At 40.3% G+C, this 24,370-nt stretch overlaps 2 protein-coding genes across 2 annotated transcripts; one reads left to right on the top strand and one right to left on the bottom strand.

Annotated features, from left to right (window-relative positions):
- Positions 1–6,812: 6,812 nt before the first annotated feature.
- On the bottom strand, positions 6,813–9,275 carry LOC149402937 (uncharacterized). The gene is made up of 2 exons (XM_089608568.1): positions 8,969–9,275; positions 6,813–8,785 (listed from the first exon to the last, which is right to left on the bottom strand). Exons 1-2 carry the CDS (start codon positions 9,273–9,275, stop codon positions 6,813–6,815), a joined length of 2,280 nt encoding a protein of 759 aa, XP_089464694.1.
- Positions 9,276–17,867: 8,592 nt separating this feature from the next.
- Positions 17,868–21,975, top strand: LOC149402936 (Early-responsive to dehydration stress protein (ERD4)). Its single transcript, XM_089609267.1, has 10 exons — positions 17,868–18,215; positions 18,320–18,475; positions 18,604–18,667; positions 18,755–18,964; positions 19,124–19,315; positions 19,655–19,953; positions 20,060–20,336; positions 20,901–21,182; positions 21,267–21,500; positions 21,615–21,975. Exons 1-10 carry the CDS (start codon positions 17,935–17,937, stop codon positions 21,786–21,788), a joined length of 2,169 nt encoding a protein of 722 aa, XP_089465393.1. The 5' UTR covers positions 17,868–17,934; the 3' UTR covers positions 21,789–21,975.
- The last annotated feature ends 2,395 nt before the right edge of the window (positions 21,976–24,370 follow it).

Below are 24,370 nucleotides of genomic sequence, written 5' to 3'. Positions count from 1 at the left end.
CCAGTATCTTCTATATTATAAAATAATATAGAATATACTTTGTCGAACCGAGATTTTTCCGGAATCTGGTTGAAATTTGACGAAATATTCGGGTATTTCTACCTTTTGGTTACCTTTGAGCAGGCGCCATAGACACGTGTCGCTACGTCCGTGTTTTGATAACTCAAAAGATTTTTTAAATCATAGCGATCTTCTCGGGATTCTCAACCGTCGATTTGACGCTTAAATAAAGTTGTGACCCTTCGATTTTTCTCATTAATATCAATTCATTCACATCCCAGAGGTAAAAAATAGCAATTTTCTCTTCTTTTTTTCTTTTCTTTTTCTTCTTCTGCGTTTCTTGAATTTCTTTGTATTCGCCATTTTCGACTGTGAAAATTTTCAGGATTTTCTTCGGTTATATTAGTGGGTGTCGGGCCTTCTAGGTTTGGTCGATTCCAGGTTCTTGATTTTCCCTCTTTGGAACCGGCCCTTGTGAAGAGAAATGTCGGCACTCGACAGGAAGAGCGATGATTCAATCATGAGTTGTCGTCGCCGTCGTTGTTGACGAAACGCGACCTTGGCAACATGGGGGAGCGATACGATTTTCCCGACGGGCTTCGGGTGAAGGTAGGAGGCAAGTCCGCCGATCGAGTCATCCCTGGATATGCTTGTGCATACCAGGTATTTTTCGAGGAATGCGGACTTCGTTTTTCTATCCCCCGGCTGCTCATCGAATTCTGTGACCGTTTGGGACTTCAGTTCGCCCAAATGTGTCCGAATTTTGTTCGCCAAGTGATGGCTCTGTTGCTGTTGTCTAAAGAGGCTGGGGTCTCTTTAGACGTTAATGACCTCGGCCGTCTGTTGGTCGCGAAGCGCAACTCAAAACACCATCCGGTGTGCTTCTATTTGGCGAACCGACCTCGTTAGGGTATAGTTACTGACCTCCCTGGCAAGGATAAGAACTGGGGTTCGAAATACTTCTATTTCGAAATCTGCGAGAAGACGGTCGAGGTGGTGAAGGATTGTTTGTCCGTTCCGTGGAAGACGGACTGTGGTAATGGGGGGATTTTCGGGCGATCTGTGAGCTATCTATCGCATGCTTGGGGCGAACTAACGTTTTGTTATCTGTCTTTGCAGAGAAGATCGTTGTTTTCCCGTCGGACGCGTTCGATCTAAAAGTCCAGAAGCTGCGCGCTTGCGAAGTCTCCTGGAAGTCTTTTTCCGAAGCTCGGTTTGTAGCAGCCGATCTTTGGCCCGCTGTTTCCTCAGGTCGGTTTTTATTTCCGAGCTTTACCTTGTTTCGTAGTTTTTAGCTTTATTGTTAATTTGTTTTTCCTTAGGCGACTCTTCAGACGAACTCCCCTCTTCGTCCGAGATGAATAACGAGGACGTAGACTGGCGCGCCAAGAAGAAGGCCCTTAGGGCGGCTAGTGGTGCCGGAACTACATCCGGATCGGCCGAGGAGGCCAACCTGTCTGCTCCGACAGCGCCGGCTCCTATATTCGGCTTCCAGGAGCCTTTAATGGTGGTTCCTCCGGCCACGCTGCTCATCGAGCTCAACGGTGAGCCCGAGGTCGCCAAGGCTGCCGAGGATGCCCAGACCGCCAAAGACGTCGAAGCCCCCTCTGCCAAGGCTACGTCCTCCGAGGTTGCGAAGGCTTCGGCAGCCGCGGCCAAGTCATCATCGGCTCCGTCCTCTCAAGCTAAGAGGAAGGAGGTAGAAGGCGTTCAGCAAAACGATCCCAAAAGGGGACGAGCTGAGGACCGAGGAAAGGCCGTGAAGGGCTCTGGTCAGCAACAGGTGTCTCAGCCGAGCTCCTGTAAGCTGGCGTTCAACTACAACCTCGACAAGCCGATCTGCGACGATCCGGCGGCGGCGGCGTGTCTCATGCGCCAGTTCAACTTCCCTGAATACCGGCTCCCGATGGTCTCTAGAATGCACGAGTCGAGCTACTACCGCTCTGTCAGCGCGGCGGGCTCTCGGGTAAGTTTCAAATTACTACATACATATATTTTTTTCGTCTTAAGGCTAACTCTTTTCCTTTGCAGTTCATGGCCGAGCTGAACAAGGGCTTTCTCGGTTACGAGGTGATGTACGACCGCCTCTCCCTCGCGAACTAAGATTTGCGAACTAAGCTGAAGGCTTCCGAGGGTGAGCTCACGAAGTGCCAAGGTTCCCTTGGCCAGATGGACCACCTCATTGCCAAGGCGGAGACATACGCCCGTCGTGTGAAGGATCTTGAAGATCGTCTTCAAGATTCTGAGAGGACGCGGGTCAATCTGAAGAGAGAGCTCGATATGGCCGAGGCTTCCCATCGCAACCTTGGGTCCGACCTGGACCGGGTGAAGGCCGAGCTGGCGAAGGAGAAGGCGGGGAATCGTTCCTTGTACCGCGCTTACCGTTCGGCTAAGGACGATGGTATTCGCTCGGGCAGGAAGGTTGCCGGGGCGAAGTACAAGAGGGCGCTGGTGGCCTACCGCCAGTTCGTCGCGGTCGGGAAGAAGAGGACGACCATCCTGCGGAACCTCGACCAAGCCAAAGCGACATCGTCGATCTTCCAGGAGGTCGTCAACAAGGAGATCGCTGACGCTCCTGCTGAATTGCAGGAGACCAAGGACGAACTGGTGAAGCTTCAAGCCGAGCTCGACAACGTTCCTTTGCCTTCTCTTGCCGGGGCTGAAGATCTCGAGTTCACCCCTTACGACGATCGCTCTCCTCCTGATGCGCCTGTGCCCGGGACTTCTGAGGTCGCGGATCAGTTCGGCTCGATGCTCGACAGCTCGGAGGCCGTACTTACGTCGATCGACGAGGCTGGGGAGAACTCCGAGGAAGCTGAGCTCGCCAAGGATGAGTCGGCCTAGACTCGCCTCGCCTCTTGCATTTCTTTTTCCAAGTTTTTAAATAATTAATTTGTTTTGGGCCCCTGCGTGGGCGTATTCATTTTGGGCCCGACATCTGGGCAAGTTTGTCGAACTCCTTTTGTTTTATTATCGTTATTTTCTTTCATTTTTATTTGTGTCGAACATATTCCATGGATTTTGTTAAATGTTTATCGATGTTTATTTTCTTATAATGATAGCCTCGATAGACAATGCATAATTATCTGTGTCCTTGTATTTGAACGAACGCACTGATTTACTATGGCGTTTATTTCTTGACAACTTATTTGCACGATGTGTGTCAGCCATCGTCAGTCGAACCCCTAGTCGTGTTGGGATTACGTATACGTCGTGCCACCAGGTCATGTCTTATACGTGATTTGCCTTTTCCGAACCAAAACTCGTCGTCTTCCTTTGCTCTTGAGTTAGGTTTATAGTAATTTATCGTACACTACGCATGGACGAAGCCTTAGGTGTGTTCATTTGCGGGTGTAAGTCGAATCCGTCGCGTTTGGCGAATTGATCTGAATCGAACTTGTTCGTTTCAAGTTTCTCTCGTTTATGTGAGGTGGGGGCTAAACCTTATCTCAAGGCTGCCTACGTACCCATGTTTGGGATCAAGCCGTTACGTAGTTCGATTGTTGTGATATTACTTTTTAACAGTAATATTTCTTTAGGTTCATGATATTCCAATATCTGAGTACTGGGATACCGTCGAGCGTTTCAAGCTTGTAGACGCCTGTTCGTGGGATTTCTGAGACTCGGTATGGTCCTTCCCAGTTTGCTCCCAATTTTCCTGCATTTTCTTCGGCTCTGTTTTGATACACCTTCCTCAATACGAGATCTCCAGTATGAAATTCTCGGAAGTTGACTCCTTTATTGTAGTATCGGGCGATTGATCGTTGGTATAAACTCATGCGCGTTAGGGCTCGATTTCTTCTTTCGTCTGTCAAATCGAGGGAGTCGCATAGCATTTTATTGTTAGTTTCCTCGTGATCGTTCGCGTACATGGTGCGAATTGTTTGGATTTCGTGTTCAATGGGCAGTATTGCTTCGACTCCGTAGACCAGGGAGTATGGGGTTTCCCCAGTAGGCCTTCGCAGACTCGAGCGGTAGGCCCAAAGTACTACGGGGAGTTCATCAGCCCATCGTCCTTTCTTGGCTAGTAGTTTCTTTTTCAGGTTACCAACGATTGTTTTGTTGGTAGCCTCAGCGTGTCCGTTCCCTTGCGGGTATCGGGGCGTCGAGAATCGTAAAGTGATTCCTTCTGCTGTGCAGAATCGTCGGAATTCTTTTGATATGAATTGTGCGCCGTTATCAGTGATTATTTCTTGCGGCGCTCCATGTCGACAAATTATGTTTTTCCAAATAAAAATTTTTACGTCCACGTCCCTTATCGAGACGAATACTTCGGCTTCTACCCATTTGGAAAAATAGTCTGTTGTTATAAGGAGGAATTTCAGCCCTCCGGGTGCTGTGGCTAGGGGGCCGACGATATCCATGGACCATTTTAGAAATGGGTACGGAGCGGATATGGAGGATAGTTCTTCGGCTGGTTGTTTGATATTTGGGGCATGCTTTTGGCATTGGTCGCATTTCCGTGAATGTTGTTCGCAGTCGGCGACCATGGTTGGCCAAAAGTACCCTTGATTTTTTATTTTAACGGCTAGAGCTCTTCCGGCCGCGTGGTTCCCGTATTCTCCCTCGTGCATTACGGAAAGGATGCGTTTGGATTCATCTTTTCCCATACACCGCAGGTATACTCCGGAGAAACTTCTTTTGAAAAGCACTCCGTCTATTATGGAGAATCTTGCGCTTTGGCTGATTAGTTTTCGGCGCAATTGTTTATTTGTCGGGGTGTGGCCTTCGGATATATATCTGATTATATCCCTTCTCCAGTCCCCCTATTCTATTATTACCATTATGCTCGCACTTTTGGTAGTGATGGAAGATTGTTTTATTGCTTCGACCGGTATGATTCGGCTTATGGCGGGATCTGATGTTGAAGCTAAGGCGGCGAGGGCGTCTGCTGTGGTATTTTCTCCTTTAGGAATTCGGGTTAATTCAAAATTTTCGAATTGTTTTGTCATCTCTTTTACTAGTTGTGCGTATGCCTCCATACGCTCATCCCTTGTTTCGAATTCTCCGCTGATTTGGTTTGCGACGAGTTGTGAGTCGCAGAAGGCGGACACAGATTTTGCTCCTACAGCTTTTGCCAGGCATAGTCCCGCGATTAGTGCCTCGTACTCGGCTTCGTTGTTTGAGGCGGTGAAATCCAGTCGGAAGGATTGTTCGATTATTTCTCCATGTGGCGATGCCAAATGTATCCCGATTCCGGCCCCTTGTTTTGTGGAGGAACCGTCGACTTTAAGGGTCTAGCATCCGGTGCTTGCCGTGGTTTCGCTTTCGTTTGCGGGGAGCTCGATGAGGAAGTCGGCTAGAACTTGTGATTTTGCGCATGTCCTAATGCGATATTCGATGTCGTATTCGCTTAATTCGACGGCCCATTTTGTCAATCTTCCTGATTGATTGGGGCTGTGTAGGAATGATCGTAAAGGTTGAGTGGTCATTACGACTATCGTGTGGGATTGGAAGTATGGTCGTAGCTTTCGGGCTGCTGTGACGACGGCCAAGGCTAATTTTTCCATTGCCGGATATCTTGTTTCTGCGTCAACGAGTGATCTACTGATGTAAAATACAGGTCTTTGGTCTCCTCGCTCTTCTCTGACGAGTACTCCGCTGACCGCGGTGTTCGACACGGCGACATACAAGTAGAGTGGTTCCCCTACTTCTGGTTTGGCTAGGATTGGGGGTTTGGCTAGGTATTGTTTTAGTTGTTCGAACGCTTCTTCGCATTTTTCTGTCCATTCGAACTTCTTATTTCCTCTTAGGAGTTTATAGAAAGGAAGACATTTATCGGTTGACCGAGAGATGAATCGGCTAAGGGCTGCCACTCGCCCGGTTAGCCTCTGGATTTCTCTTTTGTTTCGGGGGGAAGGTAAATTTCGGAGCGCTTGTATTTGGTCCGGGTTGGCTTCAATTCCCCTCTGAGTTACCATGTATCCGAGGAATTTTCCAGAAGATACCCCGAAGGTACATTTGGACGGGTTCAACTTCATTTGGTAATTGTTTAGGACTTTGAAACACTTCTCTAAATGTGAGACGTGGTCCGTTTCTCGTAGTGATTTTACTAACATTTCGTCGATATAAACTTCCATCGTTGTTCCTATCTTGTCGGCGAACATTTTATTCACTAGGCGTTGATACGTGGCTCCTGCGTTTTTCAGCCCGAAGGGCATCACCTTATAGCAATAGATACCTTTGTCGGTTGTGAAAGCGGTTTTTTCTTGGTCGTTGGGATGCATCAGGATTTGGTTGAATCCTGAAAATGCATCCATGAATGACAGGACTTTATGACCGGCGGTGGCTTCCACCAAGCGTTCTATGTGTGGTAGAGGAAAGCTGTCTTTAGGACAAGCTTTATTAAGATTGGTATAATCGACGCATACGCGCCATTTACCATTCTTTTTCTTGACGACGACGGTATTGGCGAGCCAATCGGGATATTTTACTTCGCGTATTAAATCGGATTTCAAGAGGCGGTCTACTTCTTTGTTGACTACTTTAGCTCTTTCTGGGCCGAGTTTCCTACGATTCTGTTTCACAGGTTTGTAACTGGGGTCGACGTTGAGTTGATGTGCGGCGATTTCGAGGTCTATGCCTGGCATGTCCTCTGTCGTCCATGCAAATGTTCCCTTGTTCTTCTTTAGGAACGCTATTAGTTCTCGGCGGATGCTTCCTTTCAACTTGGCTCCGATGCCTACACATCTTTCGGGGTCGGTTCCTTCTATTTGAATCTGTGTTACTAACTCCGTACTAGGCTCATCTTTTTCCTCTGAACTTTCTTTCGGAGGCGAGAAGGTGATTTCGTCCCCGATGGTCATTAATTGCTATTGGCCCTCGTTGGCTTCTTTGCTAGTTGGATCTTCCGAATCGTTTTCTTCTGGCCGGTGTTTTTCGACGATCCTTTTGTGATTATTCATATAACAAATTCGGGACGCCTCTTGGCTCCCTCTGATTTCTTGTATCCCGTTGGAGGTCGGAAATCGCACGCACAGGTGGTAAGTTGATGGTACCGCCCTCATCCCATGTATCCAAGGTCTCCCTAGGATAGCATTGAACGGGGACGGGCAATCAAGAACGGTAAATTCGACCATCCGGTTTACGTCTCCAGCCCGTACAGGGAGTTCAATGATTCCTAGAGAAGGTGTCACTTCTCCATTAAATCCTGATAGCTGGTTGGGTTTGTGTTCGATTTCAGCCTCCTCGATGTTCATTCTATCCAAAGTGGCTTTGAATATAACATCCACGGAGCTTCCTCCGTTGACCAAGATTCTGGCTACTACGCAGTTACCCACTTTGAGCTCGATAATTAAAGCGTCGTCATGGGGCCCGTATAGCCTTTTGGTATCATTTTCGCTAAATGAGATCGTGGCATCTTCTTCCTCTTGGCACCCAGGTGACCTCGGCGCACCTTTAAGTCGACGTTGGTGTGCCTTAATCGAATTTATGCTATCCCTGCAAAATTTTGAACCTCCCATGATGTAGTCGATCCGGGGTTTTGCTTGGGAGACGTCGTTGTCGTCCTCCTTTGCTCTTCCTCTTTTTGGGGAGGGATTTTCTCGGGTTCTGTTGTTGTTAAATTCTTTCTTCTGGGGTGGTGGCCCCAGGTCGACGTTCTTTAACTCTCCATTTTTATACTTCTCGATAAGTACTTTTCGGGCCACGACGCAGTCCAGAGTGTCGTGCCCGTAGTTTTTGTGGAAGTCGCAGTATTTTTTCTTGTCACGTGGCCATTTCGGGGTGCTTCCTTCGGGAATTCCTTCATCGTTTACGTTAAAGGCGTGCTCCGGGATACTCGGAGGCTTCCTCCATTCATTGTTTCGGTAAGGTCTCATACCGGGTGACCTAGTCATGGCCGGAACAGGTGTCATAGAGGGGATTTTCCTTGGGTTATGCTTCTTCGATAGGAGGGCCCTTTCTTCCTCAGCTTTGGCGTAGTTCGAAGCGCGGTGAATTGCATCTTCGATGGTGGGCGGTCTGTTCACGGTCATTTCTTCTCGGAATCTGGACTCGTGCCATAGTCCATTTTTTAGAGCGTTCAGAGCCGATTCTCCCTCTACGGAAGGGATTTTTGACATGACGGTTTTGAACCTTGTCATGAAGCTTTTCAAGGTCTCGTCTCTGGCCTGTTGAGTGTTCCATAGATCCGCCATGGTCGCCTCATCTTCCACCAGCATTGAGTAGTGTTTGATGAACGCGGCCGACAGCTGTTGAAAAGAACTTATGGATCCTTCCTCCAGTTGGGAAAACCAATCTAGGGCACTTCCTGATAGATTTTCGGCGAATAGCTGGCAAAACCCTGCTTCTCGCTCGTTATCTCGCAGACATGCTCGCCCCATCGCGATGCGAAAGGCTGTTACGTAGGTTTTTGGGTTGGAAGTACCGGAGTACTTGGGGAGCCTGACTTTCCCGGTGTCCCCAATCCTGACCTGGGTGATGCACGGAGCAAAAGGAGTTCGACCGGTGTCTGCCACCAATCGGTCGATCTCAGGGGCCGAACTCGTGGCATAGTGCATTCGGGAATCGACAGCCCGGAACTTCTCCTCCACCAACTGGCGGAAAGCGTTGAACGCGGGGTGATCGTCCCTCTGGGTTCCTTCGGCGAACTGCTCTCCCCCAGTTTGGATTTCTCCTCTCTGAGGGTTTCCTTCGGCGAACTGTTCTCCCCCAGTTCGGATTTCTCCTCTCTGAGGGTTTCCTTCGGCGAACTGTTCTCCCCCAGTTCGGATTTCTCTTCTCTGAGGGTTTACTTCGGCGAACTGTTCTCCCCCAGTTCGGATTTCTCTTCTCTGAGGGTTTCCTTCATTCGGGCGAGCTATCGGCTAGAAATGATTCAGTTCCTCGGGCACTCCTCCCTCGCGGGGGAGGTTGATGATCTGGGGAACATATCCAGGAGGAGGGCCTCCTGGAGGTGGGGGTGGTAGGTCGCCTTGAGTCGATCAAGCTCGCCAAACACTGGCTTCGACCTGCCCATCAAACTGACCCATCCCGGCCGTATTGCTAGGGTCGGCCGTGTCGGGCGACATGTGGATCCCAGAAAAACTTAACCGCCTCCCGGGCGGAACGAACCTTCGTCCGTTTGCGGTAGGTGGATCGGTCGAACTCAGCAGGATAGCTCGCTCAGCGTCGAGCTGCTCTTGAAGTGAAGATTGTGCGGTTGTCAAGCTATCGAGCTGGGATCGGGTTGATCTCTGGAATTCGGCGGTGGTTTCAACGAGTTTTAGTAGAAGAGCCCGTGTCTCTGAATCAGCTCCAGAGATCGGGATTTCGTGCTCGCTGTTAGAAGACATTCTTTCAGATCCGATCTGTGTTCTTCGGTGTTAGGTTTCTGATAAGGTTCTCACAGACGGCGCCAAATTGTTGAACCGATTTCTCGACCCAACAATCTACACTGGATTATTTCGATTTATCTAGTATATTTATTTATATGAATAGATGGTCTCAGAATCCGTTTATGAAGAGTGAACTAGAATCCGAAAGGAATTAATAAACAATATAAATAGCAATATAAATAAGGTGAAAGGATGCTCCTTTTTTTATTGATAATCAAATAAAGCTCTATAAGAATAAGAAAAATCCGAATGGAAATGAATAGAAAATAAGCTTCAGAAGATAATATCGCAATCTCTCTCTCTCCCTCCAAAAATCCGTCCCTCTCAACGAGGATGGAACGAGCTTTTATAGCCACTTTTCCGAATTTCCTTCATCTTCAGATCGATGCACGTGTACGTGCAGAACTGGTCTTCGATCCTTTATTCTTGCGCACATCTCCACTCTTCTAGGCGATTTGACCGTTTCTTTGATGACTTCGAACTTCAAATTCCTTGGCGGGACCGTCTGGGAACGTCTATGGGCCCGGGTCGTGTCTGATTTCCATCCGGAATAATGTCTTGGACCGTTTTGGGCTTATTAGGCCGAACTGGGCTTTGGGCCGATCTGACGATTATCTTTCCTTTTGGACCGAGCTCGTTGTGGGCCTAGTCGATCTAGTTCGCTAGATAGAGGGGAAAGATATTTACTCCCACAGGTATACCACAAATAATAAAATATTCTCGGAATAAGATTGAGAAACAAGATATAATTATTTTTTATGAAATGAGGTAGCTCAATGAATTTTCACATTCTTGATTCTTTCCTTGTGTAGTTAAAGGGCTTGGGCCCGGGGTTACAACTCAATTTCCCCCTTGTCCAAATTGATTAATGTTATCAACGCCACTAGCGGGATTGAATTGAGAACCTAATTCCACAACGAAGATATAATTCCAAATAAATTTAGAATCTTGTTCCAAATTACACATGATATTGAATCACAAAGTGTCAAGCAATATTTTTCTCTATACTCTCGACCATACATATAGTTTCCTAGTGATCAAGTTCAAAGAAACCCAATTTAAGTTCGTAGATAATACGAATGAGTCCTTTTGCATTTGATAAGTGGTGTGATCTACTTCGATGACCGGGTCGTTTTAAGGATAACAAAAACTTAATAATAGAGGAACAAGTGGCTAAGTTCCTCCATGTAATATCACATTGTGCTAAAAATCGTCTTATATCATTTTTCTTTCGTCGGAGTGGTGAGACAATAAGTAGACATTTCCACGAAGTGTTAAGAGCAATACTATCATTAGAAGACACTTTTTTTTAGACAACCCGATGGAGAAAATCATATCGAGTGGTACCGAGCCTCAATATCCTATCAAGACACTCACGGAAGTTGTATTAGCTTGTTTTATTTTGCATAACTATCTAATGGCCGTGGATCCGGATGATGAATTACTTAGGCAAGTAGATCGAAAACTTATGGACCGAGAACCGGAAGTAGAAGAGTTTAACACATATCAAATGATGGAGAATTATGCTAGAAAAGGAGCCATCTTGATGGATAATATAGCACAAGTCATGTGGCAAGTCAAGTCACAACAAGCCTCTCAAATTCCAAACTCATCTACAGGTACAAAAAGAAAATTAACTATGATGGATTCGTTTGATAAACATATGGAAGCGCTATGAAATCAAGCATATGAGGCGTTGTTGATGTAATGAAATAAGGTAATCTCGTCATTCGAGAGAGAAAAATCATAGTCGAAAAAGGAATTGATGCAATTGAGAGAGGAAGGCCAAAAGTTTATTTGGAGGAGGAAGTTTATGCCGAACTATTGAAGATTGATGTTCCGGATCATATTCAACCTGATGATTTTCTATTTTAATCAAGGACTCCTCTAAAGTCCGAGCTTTCTTTGCCTTCTCAAGCGAACGTCGTCTTGAACTTCTTCAAAAGATGATGCCTTCAAGCAACAAGGAGTGAAACTTTGTGCTTATGTGATTCTAGAATATCATATAACACTTTTTGTAAAAAAATTATTAGTAATTTTGCCTATTTTGCTCTAGTTCATAAATTTATTTTGCTTCTTAAGACGGGATATTAATAGTGAAATTATTAATCTTTTGAACGTAAAAAAAAGTACAAGAAATTATAATATTTATAATTTTTGTAGGACAATTACTTTTGTTTAACTACTTTATAATATATGCAATTTTGCATTTAATAACATTATATATATAATATGATTATTCAGCTACATAATTGCATGCATACGACTTTTATAATATAAATAAAGTATGTGCAAATTAAATATCAATTTGATGATGTATAAAGATATTATTGTACTTTATCATACTAAAAATTAATCACTCTCTTCTTTTCTCCATTCATACCAAACAACATGGCGGATTGATATTAATCTTTCCTCTCAACATACCAATCAATTTTTAAAAAAATTACGATCCACTCATTTCATTTCCTTTCTTTTTCATCCTAAACAATCTATCCACCTATATTTCCATCCTTCGTAAAAAAAACAAAGCCTTAAGGTCGAATGAGTAGCATATACAATGGAAAAAAAAGGGAAATTGCTCTAAAAAAATGTTTTGACTTTTTTGGACTTTTTTTTTTTTAAAAGGTCACAAATAAGACTTATGAATTTAAAATGAATTATGTAATTACAATTTTACCCTTACTTTTACTTTTTAATTACAATTCCCTATATTTCATTTAATATATTTATTTTTCTTTCCTTTTATTTATTTTAATTTCTCTATCTGATTATCTCACTTCCTCTCTCTCTCTCTCTCCACAATTTTTCCTCTCTTCTTCACCGTTAAAAAAATTGAGATATCCAATCGGATGTTGGGTCTCGAGTATCAACTCCGATTCGAGGAAAGTTTCGGCACTTCAGCTCCGATTCGAGGAGCGATGAGTTCTACTCTTTGCCTTATAACCTCAACAAGTTTTTCCCTCTCCCCCGCTACATTTTTTTTTTATTCCCTGTGTTTAGTACAATCTCAACGAGCTTCTAGATTGAAATTTTGCAGGTTTGTATATTGGTTGAAAACGTAGCATATGCGAGTTGAAGAAACAGAGATAAGATGGATCTGAATGGAAAAGTAAACCCATATTGCAATTAATCCTTACCATGAATGCACTGAGTCTTGCTTGAAAAGGAACGCTGAAGGAAAAGGACACAAGGACAAGAAGAAGCCAAGTCATTTTCTAACTTGAATAATAATGAAACACTTTAAAATTTGTTTGTTGGTTCGATTGGCCGTGATCAAAATTTGTTCATGAAGAATATGAACACAGAACTTTCATTGATAATAGTATAATTATTTTATTTTATTTTATTGTTTTTTGTTTGTGTGTTGTTATAGTTAACGGTGTTGTGCCAAACAAAAGGTACGAAGAAAAGAAAGGGAGTAATGGAGTCTGCCACAGAGCTGGAAATCCGTACCATGAATGCAACGAAAACTGCTTTGGAGGTTAAATACGCCATCTTATCAAATAAAAAAGTTGTTGGTATTGTTATCCTTGATGATTAATATTAGTATCCTTAAAATGTGTGTTTTAGGAGCTAAGAAGATGAACGAGACTCGATCGATGTGAGAAATACCAGTCAATGTTTGGAGTATTTTATTTTTGTTCCTTCATAACTCAAACATTAAGTTGACAATCCTATTGTGGAGATTTGGCCTGGCCAAATATAGCTGTCACGCCATTTTCATAGCGAACCCCGGCTCGGGGAAAAGGCAAAGACCTCGAGGAAATACAAGATGAAATACAGACCAGCTACAAACGGATCAACGATGAGTTCGGTCGGCCCGGTTACGAACCCGTCGTCTTCATCGACAGAGTGGTGTCTCTGGGCGAGAGAGAGCCGCGTATTACGCGATCGCTGCGTGCGTTTTCGTGACTGCGGTGACGGACGGGATGAACCTCACGCCGTACGAGTACATCATGTGCAGACAAGGGATCTCCGACTCGGACGCCGGTTTCGAGCTGAATGGTACGAAGAAGAGCATGATGGTTGTGTCAGAGTTCATCAGATGTTCCCCGTCACTGTTTCATTAAAAATATTATAGCATTCTAACAAATATAATGTTAGATGTATTGTATATGATTCTGACCCCTTTCTATTTTAAATTATTTGCGTGTGAAATACATTATTTTCGGGACAAAACGATCATGAAATCCATTATATTTGTGACCAAGTGGTCACGAAATACATTATTTTCGTGATCAAGTGGTGAACAAAAAGTCACCGAAGTCCAATTTTTGTGACCTGTTTCTCACGAAACAAATGTATTTCGTGACCTTTTTGTAAAATTTTTATGACTTGTTTCTCACGAAACAAATGTATTGCGTGACCTTTTTGTCAAATGTATTTAAATACAAATTTACCCGAAAATAGTTGTTTTCAAAGTGGTAGAAGAGTGGCGTTGGGAATTAAAATAATAAAATAACAAAGAAACTTAAGAACTAATAATCCATGAGTACACATGGATAATGAGATAATGTTTTCATTTTAAAATTTAAAGGATATCATATATTCTAAACACATGTATTTGCGTCACAAAGGAAATAAAAGTAGCGAAAGTAATCTTGTTTCTCAAAATTGGGGTCATTTTCGTGACTTATGTGTCACGAAATTTTGGACTTTCGTGACTGTTGTGTCACAAAATTCTAGACATTCGTGACCTCTATGTCACGAAATTTGGGACTTTCGTGACCTTTGTGTCACGAAATTTGAGACTTTCATGACAACTTTGATCACGAAACGTGAGAACTCTGTCACGAAACAAGTCTATTACAGTCACGAAATAGAATTGTTTCGTGACTTCAGAGTCACGAAATGGGACTCTTTTAGGGAATTTAGAAAAAAAAAATCACTTGTTTATTCGTTACGTACTTTATAGGAGACCAGTGGTTGTTATAAAAACAAAAACAAAAACATTGTAAGTCAGCCTCTACATAGAAGATCATGATGTTATGTCTTACAAAGTTTTGTTCAAACATTTATTCGTCTAATGTTATCATTTTAAAATTTACATAATAAGATATGTCTTGAAGAGTTTTGTGACTTGAAGAATTTTGTTTCGTGACAGATAAGTCACATTATCCCCATTTTTCGTGACAGAAAAGTCACGAAATCCACATTTTTCGTGACAGGAAAATCACGAAATTCCAATGTTTTGTGACATAAAAGTAACAAAATCCTATTTTTTTCTTGACAAAGATGTCACGAAATCTCTTAATTTTGTGACAGAGAAGTCACAAAATCCGAACCAATTACGTGAAACATGCCTCATAAACTTGCTTCTAAAATGTTAAATGAGTGGATTAGTCACGAAATCCCGATTTTTCGTGAAAGGAAAGTCACGAAATCCTCATTTTTCGTGACAGGAAAGTCACGAAATCCCCATTTTTTTTGTGAGATAAAGGTCACAAATTCCTATTTTTTGTGACAAATGCGTCACGAATTCTCAGAATTTTGTGGAAGAGAAGTCACGAAAGCTGAGCCAATTACGTGAAACATGCTCTCTTTCGATCTTTTGATCTTGTTTGGTCCTCATAAACTTGATTCTAAACTGATAAATGAGTTGATTTGGGAGGACTAACAATCCTAATACATGCGTTATCAATAAAATCCACACATTAAAGAGAAGTTAGACGGAAAATCGACATAACGAACAACATGACGTCAAACATCATCACCTATGTTAATATGTTTAGACTATTAACATTCTTTTCCCATTTGAAATGATGAAATGGTACAAATTAATGTATGTCAACAACACTTCACAATACATGACACATTCTTTCATCGTGATCTTCTAAGTAAGTAGAGTTTGACTTACCATGTATTTTTTCAATTTTTTTTATTTTTATATTTATAACAACCATTGGTCCCTTAAGACGTATTTTATGAAATAAAAGAGAGATTTCTCATTAAATTTTATCATAGTATCCAATTTCGTAACTGAAATTTCATGAAAACGTATTGTTTCGTGACTTGAAGAGTTTATTTCGTGATAGATACGTCACGAAATCCCCATTTTTCGTGACAAGAAAGTCATGAAATCCCCATTTTTCGTGACAGGAAAGTCATGAAATCCCCATTTTTTGTGACATAAAGGTCACGAATTGCCATTTTTCGTGACAAATACGCTACGAATTCTCAGAATTTCGTGGAAGAGAAGTCACGAAATCTGAGCCAATTACGTGAAACATGCTCTCTTTCGATCCTTTGATCTCGTTTGGTCATCATAAACTTGCTTCTAAACTGTTAAATGAGTTGATTTGGGAGGACTAATAATCCTAATACATGCGTTATCAATAAATCCCACACATTAAAGAGAAGTTAGACGGGAAATCGACATAACGGACAACATGACATTAAACATCATCACTTATGTTCATATGTTTAGACTATTAGTAACATTCTTTTCCCATTTGAAATGATGAAATGGTACAAATTAATGTATGTCAACAACACTTCACAATACATGACACATTCTTTCATCGTGATCTTCTAAGTAAGTAGAGTTTGACTTACCATGTATTTTTTCAATTTTTTATTTTTATATTTATAACAACCATTGGTCCCTTAAAACGTATTTAATGAAATAAAAGAGAGATTTCTCATTAAATTTCATCAAAGTGTCCAATTTTGTGACTGAAATGTCATGAAAACGTACTGTTTCGTGACTTGAAGAGTTTGTTTCGTGATAGATACGTCACGAAATCCCAATTTTTCGTGACGGGATAGTCACGAAATCCCCATTTTTCGTGACAGGAAAGTCACGAAATCCCCATTTTTCGTGACAGAAAAGTCATGAAATCTCCATTTTTTGTGACATAGAAGTCACGAATTCCCAGATATACGTGTCAATTACATGAAACATGCTCTCTTTCGTTCATTTGATCTCATTTGGTCCTCATAAACTTGCTTCTAGACTGTTAAATCTGTTAAATGAGTTGATTTGGAGTACTAACGCTAATATATGAGTTATCAATCAATTTCCACATTAAGGATAAGTTAGAGGGGAAAACGACATGTCGGACAATATGACGTTAAACCTCATTAACCTATGTTCATAAGTTTAGACTACTTGACATTCTTTTTCCATTTGAAATGATGAAATTGTAGAAATTAATGTGTGTCAACAACACTTCACAATACATGACACATTATTTCCTCATAATCTTCTAGGTAAGTAAACCTCATTCACCTATGCTCATATGTTTAGAAAATTAACATTCTTTTCCCATTTGAAATGATAAAATTGTAAAAATTAATGTGTGTCAACAACACTTCACAATACAAGACAATTATTTACACATTATATTTTTATATTTTTATTTTCCACATTATATTTATGTCTGTACTTTATTATTTTTATGGAATTAAATCAAACTAATTTCATAAAAATAAAAATGTGTCTAATTTATTAATTATTTATGTGTGTACATTTTTATTTTCATGGAAGTTAAATCAGATTAATTTCATAAAAATAAAAAAATGTGTCTAATTTATTAATTATTCATGTGTGTGCTTTAATATTTTCATGGAATTAAATCATACTAATTTCATAAAAATAAAAAAATGTGTCTAATTTATTAATTATTTATGTGTGTACTTTATTATTTTCATGGAAGTTAAATCAAACTAATTTCATAAATATAAAAAAAAATGTGTGTATTTTATTAATTATTTATGTGTACTTTATTATAACATATAAGGACAAAGAATATTGAGAGAGTGGTAGGTGAGACTGGGGTCCATGAGACATTGACATTTACAAAAAGTAAATAAATAAATATATAATGGTAATTACATAAATGAAAAAAGTGTCAGATGTCCTATTTGTGATATGTAAAAAAAAAAATCTAAAAACGTCATTTGCATTTTTTTTTACTCGTAGTTTTGGAAAACTTGATATTTGTGAAATCAAAATGACAATCACGATATTCCTAAAAACGAAAGGTCAGAAGTCGGTATCAAAGTTAATTTTATAATTTTCTCTTGCATATTAAAATAGTACGATGCACATGCACCAGTAGTACCGATTTCTTACCTTGAAATTGAATACGGCATAAAATTAAATAATACTATATTTAGCAACAAACGTTCACGCCACAAGCACGTGACACGTCACGTGGCCTAAGCATCACCAACATTTTGGTTGGACCTCATTCACATTGGCGGGAACGAGATTGACTGACTGTTGGTTCAGCTTTTTACACCAATGCCTTCTTGCTCAAAGCCGTTGACCAAAAACCGAACCAACTCGTCCCGTCTAACCCCACAGCAAAATCCCCAAATCGCCCCTCCGATCCAACGACGGAATAAAAAAAATTAGAACAAGACAAGACCTCCAACGCGCCTTCCGTGTTTGGCTCGTCATCCTCCCATAAATAATACGAAGGGCATTTTCGGTAAATCGCAAATTCCCGCTGAAAGAAGAGAAACAGAAAGGTACTTGAAAATGATTGACGGACTTTGAAGAAGTAAATAAGACTAACAATTTTTTTTTTTTTTTTGGAATATTCCAATTATTCTTCTCTCGAATTTCATCTTCTTCATCGATCGATTGTAAAAAAAAAAAAAAAAAATGCTAGTCTCGGCGTTACTGACCTCGGTTGGGATAAACTCAGGACTGTGCGTGTTGTTCTTCACTCTGTACTCGATTCTGAGGAAACAGCCTCTGAATTACCAAGTGTATATTCCTAGATTGCTTGCTCAGGGAAAATCCAAGCAAGGAAGTAGTTTCAACCTCGATAGGCTGATTCCCTCAGCTGGATGGGTCCGAAACGCCTGGTCTCTCTCCGAGGACGAGCTTTTGATCTCCTCTGGCTTGGACGCCGTGACTTTCATGCGAGCCATCACGCTCAGGTTTTTTTTTTTATTTTTTATTTTATTTTTAGAATCGTTTAATTTGGCTGGTCGTCGAAGTTGTTTGGATTTAAATTTTTTAATTTTGAATTTTGAATTTGCAGTTTGAAGGTGTTTGTGTTCGCCGGAGTGATCGGAATCTTTGTGCTTATGCCGGTGAATTGCTCCGGCGACAAGCTCGATAGCATCGACCTAGCAAACCTGTACAACAACTCGCTGGACGTGTTCACCATTTCGAATGTGAAAAACGGCTCTAAGTAGTAAATTTCTTTCTCTTTTTTTTTTTTTTTTTTTTTTTTTTTTTTTTTTTTTTTTTTCTAAATCCTGGATTGTATCGGAACTTATGTAGCCTGTGAAAATAAACCAACTCTCTTTGAATATTTTTCAGCTTGTGGATTCACTTCTCTGCTATTTACGCGATCACGATTTTCGTCTGTTGCCTTCTTTATTATGTAAGTGTTCTTTTAATTTTTTTCGCATCGTTTTTGGTAGATAGAGATAGATCGAGATAGAGACACTGAATTTTCTTTTCCTTGTAGGAGTATTATTACATTTCTTCAAAAAGGTTGGCATATTTCGATTCGTCGAAACCTCAGCCGCATCAGTTCACGATCTTAGTTCGTAGCATACCCGTCGATAAAGGAAGTAGTGTCGGTGAATGTGTTGATAGCTTCTTTAAAGAGAATCACCCTCTAACATATTTGTGTAACGTGGTTGTTCATCGAACAAGCAATCTTCGAAGCCTGCTTGTAAGTGAATTTTGGCTCTATTATTCAAGCTAGCTAAGTATAAAATGGTTTTTATTTTTTTATTTTTTATTGCAGAAACAGAAAATACTGATTATAGAGTTAAGCAGTGGTACATACAGATCCTTTAAACTTTTTGACTTTTTTTTTCTGTTCATCTAGAATGAAGGCAATAAATTATACAAAAGAGTCACTCATCTACGTTCGGAGCCCGAGCAAACGAAGTATCAGCGTGGGTGCTGTTTTGGGCTGTGTGGTCGGAAAGTGGATCTCGTGGATCATTATGGAAAAAGGCTAGTAGATATAGAGGAAAACGTGAGACTCGAACAGTCTGGGGTTTCATTCACTGGACATGTAAGTGTACTTTTGTGCAAAGAATAAAAACTTCACTTTGTGCTTTCCGAGCCAGCTTATTATGATATTATTTCGAATTCTCGATCTGTTGTTGTGTACAAAGTCCTTAAAACGCGCTTTCTTCCAAAATGACAACTTGTTGCTTAATGTCATCGAGTCAAACATAGTGTTTGGGAAAAATCATTCGAGCAACAAAGTATATTTTTGATGACTTGACTGATCATACGCAAAAATGTGAAATTCCCCGCTTTTTGTCTCTGATATGCTTAACAGTCTTGAGCTATTTATCTACTTTTAACATACCCGTTTGATACGCGATCTCGCTTGTTAATTCACAAGGAAGTTCGATCCGCGTTCGTGTCCTTCAATTCTCGGTTCAGCGCAGCCGCGGCTTGTCATGTGCAACAGTCAAGCAATCCGACGCTGTGGATCACAGAGCCGGCTCCCGAGCCCAACGACGTTTATTGGCCGTTCTTTTCGTCGTCGTTCATCCGAAGATGGATCTCTAAGTTGGTGGTCGTGGTTGCTTGTATTTTTCTCACGATCATGTTCCTAATCCCTGTCCTCGTCGTGCAAGGCCTCACTAACCTCAACCAGTTGGAGATTTGGTTTCCCTTCCTCAAGAGCATCTTAAGCAAGTAAAAAAAAAAAAAAGCGTTTGATTTTTCAACTACTTTAACGCCATTAGATTTCTCAATGCCACAATGAGTTGATCAACAGAGTTGTTTTATTTTTTTTGTGCAGAACGGTGGTGAGTCAAGTCGTGACGGGTTATCTGCCGAATCTCATTCTTCTCTTGTTCTTGAAGGCTATACCTCCGATCATGTCTTTCCTTTCGTCCTTCCAAGGATACATTTCGAAGAGCGAAATCGAGAGGAGCGCGTGTGACAAAGTGCTTTGGTTCACCGTATGGAACATATTCTTCGCAACAGTGTTCTCCGGCTCGGCTTTCATACAGCTTGACCTCTTGCTTGAGCCCAAGAATATCCCCACCAAGTTGGCCGTTGCTGTCCCAGCACAGGTTATTAAAGACGACACTCGTTAAATATGTTCTTGGCTAGTTCAAATAGTCCCTAAAATATTATGTGCGACACTTTGGTCCATCAAGTAATTTTAGGAGTAAAATGGTCCTCAAACTATTCAAATCGTAGCATTTTAATCAGTTTCGTAAAAATATTAAACTTTAAAAAAAAAAAAAAAATCCAACACCTAAACAACTTAACAAGTAATTATTAAACTGAATAACTTGTTTATAATTTTAAGACTTTCAAACACAATGTTGCTGCAACAATTCAAATTATTTACTTTTATTCAGTTTTTTTTTTTTTTTTTTTTTTCATGTTTAGAATATAATTTATATATAATTAACTAGTTTTATAAGTTGGCAAACTTATTTTATGTTTCTTAAGTGTAGACTTCATTTGAAAATTTGAATTTTTTTTTATTTTTATTTTTTTTATGAAAATGGAGCAAAATGTCACCCGCCTAGTAATTAATAGACTATTTGAGGAACGAAAAATAAAACCTATATAAAAAAAACCATTTTTTTTGTTCCTTAAACTTGACAAGATTAGTTTCTCTCCAGTCATCGTTCTTCATTGCATACGTCGTCACATCAGGATGGACAAGCACTTCCTCAGAACTTTTCCGTGTAATGCCGTTTTTCTTGAGTCTGCTTAAGAGACCATTCACCGGCTGCGAAGATGATGATGAACTCGAAGAAGTCCCGTATATCGATTACCACAAGGACCTTCCGAAGATTCTCTTCTTCGGGCTCCTCGGGATCACCTACTTTTTCCTAGCTCCCCTGATTCTCCCTTTCCTCTTGATCTACTACTGTTTCGGATACATCATATTCCGAAATCAGGTCAGTTTTTAATCCTTCTTTTTCTAATAGTCTGCCTGTTTTGAATATATATCTGATCCGATGAGAATGCGTTTTTTTTCGCAGTTTATCAATGTGTACGCACCAAGGTACGAGAGTGCGGGGAAATTTTGGCCAATCGTGCACAACTCGATGATATTCTCGCTCGTGCTAATGCACGCCATTGCGGTGGGAATCTTCACGCTGAAGAAAGTCTCTCTGGCTTCGACCTTGATTTTTCCTCTCCCGATCCTCACGCTGCTCTTCAACGAGTACTGTCGAAAACGCTTCTTGCCCAATTTCATCGGTTACTCTACCGAGGTACGTGTGTCTTTTGATTGCCAAAAAAAACCATATCACGTGTGCTTAATCGAGTGTTGAATAGTCTCTCTTAGCGTAGATTTCATGTGGGTTTTATTTATTTTATTTATTCAGAGTTTGGTCAAGAGGGACAAGAAGGATGAGCGTGATCCGATGATGGGAGAGTTTTTTGACAAACTGGTCACTGCTTATAAGGACCCGGCTATGAGACCAATTCATTACACTTCTCAAACTAGTTATAATAATAGCCTTACCAGTCCTCTCATTGATGATTCTTCTAGTGTATGAGTTTTGAGTTTTAGTTTTTTGTATATGTAGGAACTGGATTATTTTTTGTTCGAGTCATGACTATAGATTGACTAGTTATAATAATAATAATAATAATAATAATAATAATAATAATAATAGTCCTCTCATTGATGATTCTTCTAGTGTATGAGTTTTGAATTTTTATTTTAATTTATTTTTTTGTATATGTAGGAACTTGGATGATTTTTTTTTTTTTTCAAGTCATGACTATAGATTGATTGCAGATTAATATTTAATGAACGATGAGCCTGGCTTGATTTGTTCAGATGATTCCTAATGAATCACGAGTGACAATGGTGAAGAAGGTTCTTGAAAATGACTAGTCACAGCACTATGTATAACTAATTGAAAACCCACCACTCAAAATCATATGTTTTTTTTTTTATTTCTAGCCATTGTGAACCATATAGTCCGTCAACTAGCAGACACCATTTTCCACAAGGAACAAAATGTTAGCAGTTATTTATTTTTATATTTTTAATTTATTTATTTTACTTCCTTCCCGAAAGCAGGGATGTTTCGATTCTACGGGAACATGGGTGTTACAACAAATTAAAATTAAGAGTCAAAAGGGGCCTAAATACTCAATGTCTGAGTTTTGTGTCACTTAAATACGTTATCTTTTATTTCAACCAAAAAAATACCTAATGTAAGTTTTCAGTATCACCGTTACTACCTCGGGGTTTATACTAACAGAAGTCCTACATAGCATTGTCAATTCGAGAAAACATAGCAAATAAAAAGAACGATTATTTTAAAAGCCCCAATTTCATTGAATTAGGGATTAGTGTCATTCTTTCTTCTTTGTCATCTGGTTCTCTCTTTCTTCTTTGTCGTCTTTTCTCGGAAATGGGTGATGGGCATTGGTCTTCTTCATCATCTGGAAAGAATCGCGCGGCGAGTAAGAGGTTTTCGTATTGTTTTCGTGGCGTTCCAATAAAGGAGAAGAAGACATGGACAATTGTGAATCTCGGAGAAAGATTCACAAGTTGCGACAAGCGAAAGGTGAGTTTTTTTCCATTTGAGTTTTCACACAAGCGAGGTTCGCATATTTTGTTTCCAACAGTTCAAAGTCGTCACCGTTTTCGCAATCGTCTTCATACTCTTCCTCGCCCAACAGAATCTCGTCGTCGTTCTCACCTCGTTGTTCATCTTCCATCATCGAAAATCTGCAAGCTTCACGATTGATTTTATAAGATTCAAATTTTAGGTTTAGTTTTCTCGTTGTTCAATCAGATTAGGGGCTTAGGGTTATATGGAAATTTGAATTATTAGGTTTATTTAATTCAGTTAGTAAAATGTAGTTATTAGAATAATTAATCAATAATAATCAAATATGAACTAAAAAGTAAGTATTTACATAATTAATAGTACCATGGGAGAGTTGTATTAGTATAAACTCCCGAGGTAGTAATGGTGATACTCGGAACAAATCTCTAGTATTTTTCCATTAAAATAATAAATAAGATAAACATTGAGTATTTTTTTTTTTTGAAAAATAGAAATCTATTATTAATCATAGCGTTCTTGATTAATTACAGACTCTATCGAAGGAGGGTAATCCTCCAACCAAATGAGTTTATCATCTATGGAAAGAGCGTAAGTTGCTAAACCATGGACTGTCATGTTGGCTTCCCAATAGATGTGAGACAACTTTACTCTTGAAAAGTTAGACAATAAACTAGATACATCCGACAAATGGAACTAAACTCATTCTTGAAGATAGTTTCCTTCTCATGAGCTTGTACCACAATCTTAGCATCTGACTCCACAAAGTGGAAAAGCAGAAAGACTTCCAAAGCCCAAGATAAGCCATAGCGGAGAACGAGAGCTTCAGCTTCTTTGACCGTGAATTTGCCTGGGAGATATTGATCCAATGCAGCCATAACCAGTCCAGAAGAGTTGCGAATCACGGCTCCAACTCCAAAGTAGTTTGAAGAATTAGGAATTGAAGCATCGACGTTGAGCTTGTAGTGGTCGCAACTTGGGGGTATCCATCTTGCTTGAGAGCGGTCCTGTCTGGGTCCAGGACCACTCGACAAGCTATAATTAGATGACCGTCTGGATTGGACAGACTAAAATTCAAGAAGAAAATTGACGTACACGAGGTAATCTGGTAAGGGTCATTATAAAGAACCAAAACTACCACACAGGGAGACGAAAGCGGTTACATAATTGAACCGAAAAAATCAAGAAGATTTATATCAAATTTTATGTTTGATTATTTAAGTAAGAACAAAGAATGTTTTTGACAAAATTAACTTAAAAAATAATAAAAACATAACATATCATCCAATAATTTCCCGATTTAAAACATTGAGTATTTATGTCGTCATTAACTCTAAATTTAATGTATTTGTAAAGTAGTCAAGATTTTGATAAAATTAGTGTAATAGTTAAAATTTACGAAAAATAGACGAGTAGCATGTGTCAAATTGTCAATTAAAATTATGACCCTCTCAATCATTTTTCCAATCGTACAAAATTGTTTATTTATAGGGTTCAATATTTTATTGACTATTTAAAAACGTTGGACAACATAACTTTGGCTTCTTTTTTTT

The sequence above is a fragment of the Urtica dioica genome, chromosome 3, assembly GCF_054948205.1.
Source record: "Urtica dioica subsp. dioica isolate 48M chromosome 3, U.dioica_male_clone48M_v1_H2, whole genome shotgun sequence".
Classification (NCBI taxonomy): Eukaryota; Viridiplantae; Streptophyta; class Magnoliopsida; order Rosales; family Urticaceae; genus Urtica; species Urtica dioica.
This window is presented reverse-complemented; position numbering and strand designations above follow the sequence as displayed.

Excerpts from the sequence above, each read along its gene's own strand:
- LOC149402937 (XM_089608568.1), bottom strand. The coding sequence starts at position 9,275 with ATGTCTTCTAACAGCGAGCACGAAATCCCGATCTCTGGAGCTGATTCA. Across the intron at positions 8,786-8,968 it reads TAGCAATACGGCCGGGATGG|GAAACCCTCAGAGAAGAGAA; the intron begins GTCAGTTTGATG and ends GCCCGAATGAAG.
- LOC149402936 (XM_089609267.1), top strand. The coding sequence starts at position 17,935 with ATGCTAGTCTCGGCGTTACTGACCTCGGTTGGGATAAACTCAGGACTG. Across the intron at positions 18,476-18,603 it reads GTGAAAAACGGCTCTAAGTA|CTTGTGGATTCACTTCTCTG; the intron begins GTAAATTTCTTT and ends AATATTTTTCAG. Across the intron at positions 21,183-21,266 it reads ACATCATATTCCGAAATCAG|TTTATCAATGTGTACGCACC; the intron begins GTCAGTTTTTAA and ends TTTTTTTCGCAG.